The following is a 10,324-nucleotide window of genomic DNA, read 5'->3' as shown; positions in this document are numbered from 1 at the left end:
ACTACTTTCCTATAACCTCGAAAAATACACGAATGCCCATAAACTGTGTACTTTTTCCATATATAGACGTTTAGCATCTCTCTCTCTCTCTCTCTCTCTGGCGCCCTCTAGCGTTGCTCAGTCTGATGTTTGCTTAGATTTAGATTAAGTGATCAGTCTCTTCATGAAGCGGCTCTCTGCTGTTTTCTAGCTCGTCCAGGCTCAATGGTGCTGATGCAGAGCAGAGAGGTGTGGTCAGGAGCGCTGTCAAACAGGCCACAGGAGCGCACCAACATACAGCAACGCTTGTACACCGAGCTGTATTTTTCTGATCGCAGAACAGAGCTGTGGTCCTCTCCTCAGCATCATTGGCTGCTAGGGGCCTGTTGGAGCATCTTTGCGTTGCGCAGACGGTGCGTAAAGATCTTCAGCAGGACGGATTTGTAGGCGAAGCCATGAGCACCGGTGAGTTGTGTACAGTGCATGCGTATATCATGAATGTGTAGCATGGATTATTGAGTGAACTGAGCTACTGTTTTTGTTGTATTCAATTCAGAGGTATAAGCTATATAGACCTCCACTGGCACCATCTCGGCTCCTCTTACTACAGAATACAAGGCCATATTAAATCAAGCTCTCTGGAAATTTTCTATGTTTATTTGCATGTGTTGATTGTGTGTGTGTATGTGTGTGTGTGTGATTGAGTGTCTTTACATGTGGGTGGGTGCAGTTTGGGCTCCATCAGAGTCTAGTGCCCTCTCATTATGTTGCATTGCAGTCTTCTATTACCAGCAGTGCCCTGTATTTCAGCAGGTTACCTGACCCTAACCTGTTTCTGAGCAGTTTATCTATAATTTTGTACAAGGATTCCATGCAATTATATATACCCTTGGCTTGATCAATGTGAAATTAAAGCTGACGTAGCAGTAAGCACTCATTAGGCTGTAGGGTGAGTACAACATGTCAACCACTAAGATGCTGTACAGTTTTTCCTAGTTTCTCTCACATTGAGAAGTCATTGAAGGCTAGGTAAGGCATTACAAATTCAGATTTATATTACAGTGTATTCCACGGTTATGATGTTACATCACAATAAAAGAATGAACTAAAAGAGATTATTAATAAATATATATTTACAATATTAGCAAATTTTCTAAACACAAACTTTAATGAGTTTATTCACGTTTTACAGTGCACCTATTATTTAATCACCACAGACAACGAGAAAGAAGAAGATTTGGCATTATTTTTCTCATCCAGTCTGCCAGTTAACCTCTATTCAGACAAGTTAAATTAGTGATACCATGACAGTCATGACCTGAGCAGACCTGTGTGTGTTTGCCCAGGAAGAGGCGGTTAACTTCATTATCTGAGATATGGTTTGTCTAATTATAGGAAGGGCTATAAAATAAGGTGATTTTGTCAGTGGTTTACGCTAAAGTGTAAACCAAAGCCCTGATTGACTTTGATCAGTAACAGTATTATAGTGCAGAATTGTTTGTATCTGACTAGTTCGCTGTCTAAGTGCAGGGTTTAGTTAGTTATTCAGAGAGGCAGCGCTGGTCAGTGCTGTCTAGACAGGCTCTGTATTTTCTGTAGAAGTGCATTTCCTCCTGAAATTGTTCCACTCCTACTCTGTGCACTGTACGCACTGCAGTGGCACGTTCATGTGTATTTTCCTCTCTGCTGATGGACAAATGACATGTTTTTTCTTAGTCAAAATAAGTTTACTCAGCCCACCATGGGTGAGAGAGCAAGGCCAAATGGACTCCTGGGCTTGGATGGGTGAGGCATCGCGCAGTGAAAGGATCAATGCTTAAACTCTTGCATTAGAGTGAATAAACCGTGCAGGCGTATGGTCACTGTAAAGGAAGTATACGTATGAGTCCTTAGATAACCAACAACCTCAGGGAAGTGATATACTGAAAAGGAGTTTCATGTTTTTTAGAGCTATAGAAATAGCCAGGATTTATTTTATGACGTGAACATTGGAAGCAGAAGTACTTTATAAAAACTATTTTGCTGGGTGTAAGTCACTGTTGCTGTGTACATTTGACTATTGCTCTGTGGATGTTTGTGTGTAGGTGGACAGTTTAAATAGTGATAGCTGTCTGGAGGCAAGGGGCCACAGCTGGTGTGTACACAGAGGAACAGACAGTGGCAAGATTATGTCACTTCTTATAAGTCAGTGTATGACATAGAGAGGGAAATAGAGAACAAGGCTAGTGAAAGACAGAGAAACAGAGAGGCAGAGAGAGAGAGAGAGACAGACAGACATGGGGGTGGTGGTAAATACTTGCTAGTAATTAACTCTGAAATGTAATGTTGGCTTGTGACATTTCTCTTGTCTTGGCTTTTATTTGTGCGTGAGATTGAGGGAAGGAGTGGCTTCCAGTTGATACTGTCAGTTCAAAAGTTCTTCAACCACACAGCTCCCAAACATGGTTTTTAAACAGCAGCCAAGCACCAACACTCAAGAGAAAATAATGAAAAACGACATTTATTTAGCAGTTTGGAAATACATTCTATGGCCAAACTGTGTGTGCACATTTGAACATCTGTGTCCACAATGGGTCCATCTTAGTAGCTTCATTTCCTAGTTACAAGGAGTGTATACCAATCACTGCTACTGGCATTTATGTATAATATGTGTGTGTGTGAGTCTGTGTGTGTATGTCTAAAGGGGACTTCTACAATTTTGGGGAAACTCTGTTCTCTCTGGTTTGTTTATGGTCAGAAGCTCCACGTCTTTTAGAGTGGAACGGTATGTTTGATAAAAGCATGACTGTTGTTTGTACGTGGCTGAAGTTGAACTTGTCTGTGAGTTTTATTCACTGTTTGAATTACCACAGAAACTCATAAGTAACGTGAGTTGTTTGCAATAATGCAATTAGCCATTTCTCGATTTTGGAGAAAGTTCTACATTATGTGAAATAAGTCAATATTACTCACCTATGGAGCAGGAATAGAGCAATATCCTCATCTCGGTTCATGCTTTAGAAAATGTGGAGTTCTCTCCATTGTCTAAAAAACTCCAAACGGCTTTTCAAATGTCTAGCCTACTGGACCAAGACCCATTTATTGACACCAGGGTTTCATAAACACATTGCTGCCCCTAGTGTATGTGGCTAAAAGGATTGCTTACTAGTGTGAGTGTGTCCACCATGGATTGGTTAAATGCAGAGAATCAACTTCCCTAAAGATGTTAATAAAGATGATTCTTCTTCTTACCACATAATCACTTGAAAGTTGCTTCTGTGTGTTTTTTGTGTTTTCATTTGCAGTGGACTCTCCCGTCTAAAGCAAATACTTTATTATTACAGCTCTAATTGGCACAACCAGGCAAAACAGGCCTTTATTTATCCTACACATAGAAAATGGCCCATGGCTGACCTGACAAAATGATCTGTGCTCCAGTGAGAGCAAGAGAGAGAGAGAGAGAGAGAGAGAGAGAGAGAGAGAGAGAGAGAGAGAGAGAGAGAGAGAGAGAGAGAGAGAGAGAGAGAGAGAGAGAGAGAGAGAGAGAGAGAGAAAGAAAGAGAGAGAGAGAGAGAAAGAAAGCGAATTGGGGGTATTCTGAATAATAAAAATAGGCTCAGACAATAATTTAATTTGTGTGGATTTGGAGACTTAGTGATATGGGATTGTTTAAATGTTTGGTTCAGCTTAAACATTGTTTTGACTCTAAATAATGATTTTCCCCCCTGCCAATACCTATATGATCCTTATACTGTATAAATCTATTTCTGCTGCATTTGCATATGGGCTTACTGATGTGTATTAAATTTATACTTGCTGTACATATGATATTTAAAGCCTAAAAAGCCATATGTTGAGACATATTTCAGGTTTCTTTTCACATATACTACATACATACTACATATAAATACAAGTCATGGTTTCCTAGTTACCAAATAATGAATTATTGTACATTTTTTAATATGGTTTTAGTCCAGAAGCTAGTGATCTGGATCAGTGTGATGTTAACACAGTGTGCCCTGAGTGTTTGACTGTGTCAGCAAAGGTCAGCAATTTAACATTGTGTGGACAGCTTGTGTTTAGACACAGCTGGCCCCAACCTGCTACACACACACAGAAAGACCATGAAGAATTATGGGTTTTTTTGTTAGTTAGTTAATGTAAACTGGATTTGTAACTGAACATCAGCTCAATGATAACCCACACAATCCTGCACTCCATCACGCTCTCTCCCTGGGGCTCATGTGTTTGATTTGTTTTCCTTTGATGAGATTTATGTAGGTCTCTGTGAAAACTTTAAAAATATCTTGATGTCCTTCTCAGTCTATATTTATCACACCCTTTGAATTGATTCTTTTCTCCAACACTATGCTCACCATGAATTTCAACTCAGGAAGAGGGGAAGTAGGAATCTTTATTTAGCATTCAGTGGCTCATAGAACACAAGATATTAACATAAATTAAATTTATAAGCCAGTAGGAATCTACATACAATATTATATTGAGCTATTTCTTGCTTTTCATTGATTCATCATCTGTAAGCGCTTATCCAGTTCAGGGTTGCGGTGGGTCCAGAGCTTACCTGGACTCATTGGGCGGAAGGCAGGAATGCACCCTGGAGGGGGCGCCAGTCCCTCATAGGGCAACACACACTCACACATTCACTCACACTCTCACACCTATGGACACTTTTGAGTCGCCAATCCACCTACCAACGTGTGTTTTTGTACTGTGGGAGGAAACCGGAGCACCCGGAGGAAACCCACGCAGACACAGGGAGAACACACCACACTCCTCACAGACAGTCACCCGGAGCGGGAATCGAACCCACAACCTCCAGGCCCCTGGAGCTGTGTGACTGCGACACTACCTGCCGCCCCTATTTCTTGCTCTTGTAAAACATTTTAAATCAATAAGACAAGAGACATGATTTAGACATGCTAAATCAGATAAGACTGTTGTTAAATCTTAGCCAGCAACTTAAGATTTTAGCCGAATATACACAGTAGAGATGGAACGATCAAAGTTTCTGAGGCCGATTCCGATCCCTGATCATATTTCAGCACTATCGGCCGATAGCCGATACAGATCGAGGGCGGGGCTATATGCCACGGCAGGGCAACATGCAATTTTTAGCACGCAAGACACGAAACTTGGTCTAAAATGGTTTATTACCATTTTTAACGAACTCATGTGAAACAGCATAATACAGAAAATTAGCAATAAATACGAAAATAAGTTCAAACAATGATTACTTTTAGACCATTCATTAATTAAAAAACAAAATGTAATTAAATGCAGTCAAAACTGCAGTCATTAGACTCTGGGTTATTTTAAATGAAAAACTGCAACCGTTAGTTTTGATTTATATTTCTTTTTACAATTGTTTTAAAAAGAACTTGAATTGTTTTAAAAGAGTACACCAAAAAAATAAAATACTGCAATCATTAAATTTAGACCATTAATTATTTTAACACGAAAAAACAGTATATTACATAAATACAGTCAAAACTGCAGGTATTAAACTCAGAACCTGGGTTATTATAAAAACGAAAAATTGCAACCATTAAATGTAGATATTGAATTATTGTTATACAATAAATTTTAAAAAAATGTCTGCATAGCGTCACTGAAATTGTGCAGTTAGGTCTTGGATGAATTATAGATTAAATAAAACAGCAGGTATAAAATATGGAACGTTTGAAATTAAACAACCGGGCCTGTTTTAATGGGAAAAAGGCCCATCTGCCGAACTACTGGTTCTTAATGTTGAGTTTTAAAGGCATATTTCTTTTCACAAAGAGTAAAATTTCAGCTTTCTGGGATGACAGTCTGTTCCTCTTTTCAGTCAGTATATTTGAAGTGACGCTAAACAATCTTTCACTATCCACGCTTGTGCAAGTTACAGTGAGATAGGCTCGAGCGATTTCGGCAAGAGCGGGGCCTTATTGCTTTTCCAATACGCTAGTGCTTGCGCGCTCCGTGAGATGGTGGGCTCCGAAAAATATCAGCGCACTTGGGATGCGATCAGACTGTTGCTCTCCTGGACCTCCAGTATTTCACTGTACATGGCAGACAAGGAATCTATTCGTGATTTTTCTGTTGGCTTGGCTGTGTTCATCTGACTTGGTCCTGGCATTTCTTCACCGGAACACGGCTCCCGTTTTGTTTGCGCAAAACCCTTAGGTGGGATATTAAGCGGCAGAATCCCTCGTCTTCTACAACCGAAAAGGGCTGATTATCTAGCGCTATAAATTCCATCAATTTGGCTGTGATTCCTTTAGCCTTTTGGCTGTTGCTGCTGTACTTTTTGTACCGGTCAAATGTGGTCTGCACGGTTTTCTGCGTTATTTGTTTTGTGCTAGCTCTGCTGTTTTCTGATACTCGCTGTATGCAGCCGCGTGGTGTACTCTTAAGTGCCGTATCAGATTAGTAGTGTTAAATGACTATGTTTTGGTTCCCCCACGAGACACGTTGGTTTTACAAATTTTACAAAACGCCCTGGATGAGTCTGTGTCACATAAGGTGAAAAAACTGCCAGACTGACGACATGTTTTCTAACAGTTCGGATAGGAATTGCAGGGACTTTAACGGGGAGGTTTTAAGGAGGCTCCTCCTGGATGAAACGCTAGCTCGGGATTGGCTAAATTTGAGAAATATCGGCAGATCGCGATCTCATATTTTGATTAAAAATCGGCCGATACCGATACATAGCCGATCGATCCTTCCATCTCTAATACATAGACATGATATAATATAAGAATAGTGGTCCAGACAAGAACAGTATTCCTGTATCAGGCCAGTAACTTTCACCATAATGTGATAGAATAGATAAAACTTGGTGTTTGTGATATGCCAGTTCTAAAGTTGTTCCAGTGGAATTTATCAATAGAATGTCGTAAATAAACCTCCCCCAGGAACAGTTACCACGGGAATGACAGAAGATACAGGAATTCCGCGCACTCTTGGCAACCCAAGTGTAACATCTTTGTGCAAAAGCGACAGGTCTGGACTGGTGTAATCAGTGTTTGTTATTAGCTTTTTGTGACCACATTAGTATGTTATGCACTAAGGGCCAGAGAGAGCCCTGTTTGTGGGTTGTTTGTCATCTTTTTCATGCCTTTATGAGTGGACATGGCGTGAGGGGTTGGTATTTGCTGCTGAAGCATTTCCTCCAACCCTCTCTATCTTCCTCCTCTTTGGACATGTCACAGTATCACAGTGTTGTGTGTAATGAATGCACATAGCTATAGCGTGGGTGTAGTCTGATACACAACAGATGTCCATTAACTAAACTTTATATTTCAATGTGAAACTTCCTTTTACATATGTTCTATGTGTGATGTGGAGTAGATATTAAGAATGAAAGGCCTTTGTAATATTGTAATTAGACTAGAAAATATGATATTGATAACAGAAGTGATTGTTACAGTGTGAGAAAATGGACACGTTTATTTTAACAGAGGCTTTGTGTGTGGTTGTGGTGGTGGGGTGCGGGGCGGTTCCCACGTATTAAAAATACATTCAGCACTTTCATTGCTTCTTTTTGTATGCTCTTATCTGTGTTGTTAAGGTCTACTTGGGCCTTTAAGAGAATCAAATGTGCCCATGGTAATAAAAAACCTGAACATTCAGTTTTGGTATTTTATGATATTAAATGTCATTATACATTTAATTCAGCGGAAAAAGCTACTAATGATAGCAGTAAGACCACAGTTTTGTGGTTTATAACTGTAACTGCATGACCGGCAATGACCCAATTCTTTAAAGTCAAATTGGCAAAAGGCATTTTTTTCTGATCAGATTTCATTGCCTTTGAAGTTCACACAGTGTGGCCTTGAATCGCACTTTGCACGTTTCCAGTACATTTCCTTAGCCATGGTTACAATATAAATAACATTGCTTGCTTTTTAAAGGCATGGAGCTATGGTGATGGATACAATTAATACAACTTTCCACTTTCTCTTGATGTAGCTGACAAAACATGTTCAGTTTCCAAATTTTGGTTCTTTAGCTATAAACTGGAGGTAAGAGACAGATGTGATTAATAAACACTATTGGTGGGTATTAACACAGATTTTTTCCATAAATAAATGCCCACAATATAAACCAGGTCTTATTAGGGAGGCAGAGAATTTTAAATCTGATTAAGATACAGCATGCCTTGTACTTACAACTTTTGGTGTAGGTATAACTGCGGATAGGACAAATTCAAAATATGAACTTGTCTTATTGCTGCTCCTATGATTGGAGCAAAAAGAAATGAGCTGCTTCTGCATCTATAATCAAAATGTCCTGTTCATAACAATGCAGTGGTTCTTTTAATTTCTGAATAAGTGTAAAGCTGTGTGTGGGTGTCCGCTCTTTTGGGAGTCTCCTCTACAGCGAATGAGATGCAAAGCAGCATTGCTCCACAAGAATAAAGTGAAGAGCTTAGCTTAGTTTAGCTTAGCGATAATTGCAGGCTCAGACTCCTTCCAATGAGAGAGAGACACATGGTTGTGAATGTGGGTCATGCTTTAGCTTCTCAAATCTACTACTCTACTACTTCAGCGTGGCTCTGTGTCTTGGCTTTACAGCTGTAGCATCAGCTAACACTTTTGTGATGTTGTCCTACTGGATTATTACCAGGGCTGGGTCAGAACAGTACAGAGACTTAGATATAATGTATTATAGGAAGTTGCTTCTCTGTCACAAGTTAGTTTCCGCATATACAAACGCACAGACATGCAAATAAATGCCCATAATGAAGGGATGGGGTCTGGATTGTGATTTTCTCAGCTACACATGAATCAGGTTTGTTTAAGCAGGAAGTACAGCTATTTGTAAGAGACCAGAGTTCTTTACCCAAAGTGTCATATACCGCTACAGAATTTCCCCTGGGGATCAATAAAGTATCTATCTATCTATCTATCTATCTATCTATCTATCTATCTATCTATCTACAGTGCCATACAGCATTTGGAAGAAAGCATATTCTAACAGCAATATGTTTAAACTCTTCAGAAGCCTCTCATTTCTAAATGTATCCTCTTTGTTTATTAATTTTTACAGCTACTACTAGCTGATGTCCTCTGAGTTCATGTATATGTGGGCCAGAGGAGAAACTTTGTTATATAATATGCAAATAGAACCATTTCTACAACAGTAATCCACCACACTGGCAGATAAACAGCTGTTTCAGCATATGCTTAACTGCAGTCTGACAAATGGCTGGAAATTAGCTTCGACTGTTGCATGGCATTTTGCTGTATTTAATTAAAAGACAATCAGTCATCCAGTTATTAACACAGGGGAAAACTTACTTAGGAACGTATATCACTAAAATAATCTGCACTTTCTTTTTTTTTAAATGATTCATCAGACACCTGGTTATAGCTACTTAATCTACACAGAGGTCTGATATAAGAAAACTGTTGTCGGGTAAGCTTGGCTCTTAATCACCCTGTTGGGACTTACTGAACAGGGGAAATGATAAAAGTATGAAGACAAAAATTCATTCAGTGATGAGAATCTGGAGAAACTGCACAACAACACAAAACTATTAAACCTGCAGTCTTTTTTATCCTTCTAAACTGACTAAACTAACTAAAGTGACTCAATAAATTCAATTTTGATATCAACTCTATCAACTCAAATCAATTCATGATGTTTAAGTAACGCTAAGTGTATGTAGAGTGTCATTAATTGTTTGCTGCTCTGTGGGCCAGAACGTACAACAGCACAGTTCAATCTGACTGAAACCTAGCACAGCTTGTTCTGCATTGGCATTGAGTTTCCATGTCTATATGGAATTCAATGTGAGATTAAATAAAAGATAGCATATATCTAGATAATTACATGATGGTTTATGTTTATTTTCTCTTATTAGTTGCACAAATATGTTTAATTGTTTTTGTGTAGTGTATAATTATATTTCAAAATTCCAGACATTCTCTCACTCTTTTGTTGTTTTATGGTAAATTTTGTGTAGTATTAAAATCACAATCGTCATTTCCATTCATTCATTCATTCATTCATTCATTATCTGTAACTGCTTATCTAGTTCAGGGTCGCGGTGGGTACAGAGCCTACCTGGAATCATTGGGTGCAAGACGGGAATACACCCTGGAGGGGGCACCAGTCCTTCACAGGGCAACACACACACATTCACTCACACACTCACACCTACGGACACTTTTTGAGTCGCCAATCCACCTACCAACCGCAGACACAGGGAGAACACACCACACTCCTCACAGACAGTCACCCGGAGGAAACCCACGCAGACACAGGGAGAACACACCACACTCCTCACAGACAGTCACCCGGAGGAAACCCACTCAGACACGGGGAGAACACACCACACTCCTCACGGACAGTCACC

The 10,324-nt window shown here is 39.6% G+C and overlaps 1 protein-coding gene across 1 annotated transcript in view; it reads left to right on the top strand.

Moving 5' to 3' along the window:
- The first annotated feature begins 226 nt into the window (after nt 1-226).
- The window catches only part of ablim2 (actin binding LIM protein family, member 2), an 83,769-nt gene continuing 73,671 nt past the window's right edge, over nt 227-10,324 (top strand). The window contains exon 1 of the mRNA XM_066663438.1: nt 227-444. Within this exon, the coding sequence (XP_066519535.1) occupies nt 435-444 (10 nt within the window). The 5' untranslated portion in view covers nt 227-434. The remainder of the gene's footprint in view (nt 445-10,324) is intronic.

Source organism: Hoplias malabaricus, chromosome 3 (assembly GCF_029633855.1).
Source record: "Hoplias malabaricus isolate fHopMal1 chromosome 3, fHopMal1.hap1, whole genome shotgun sequence".
NCBI classification, from domain to species: Eukaryota; Metazoa; Chordata; class Actinopteri; order Characiformes; family Erythrinidae; genus Hoplias; species Hoplias malabaricus.
This window is presented reverse-complemented; position numbering and strand designations above follow the sequence as displayed.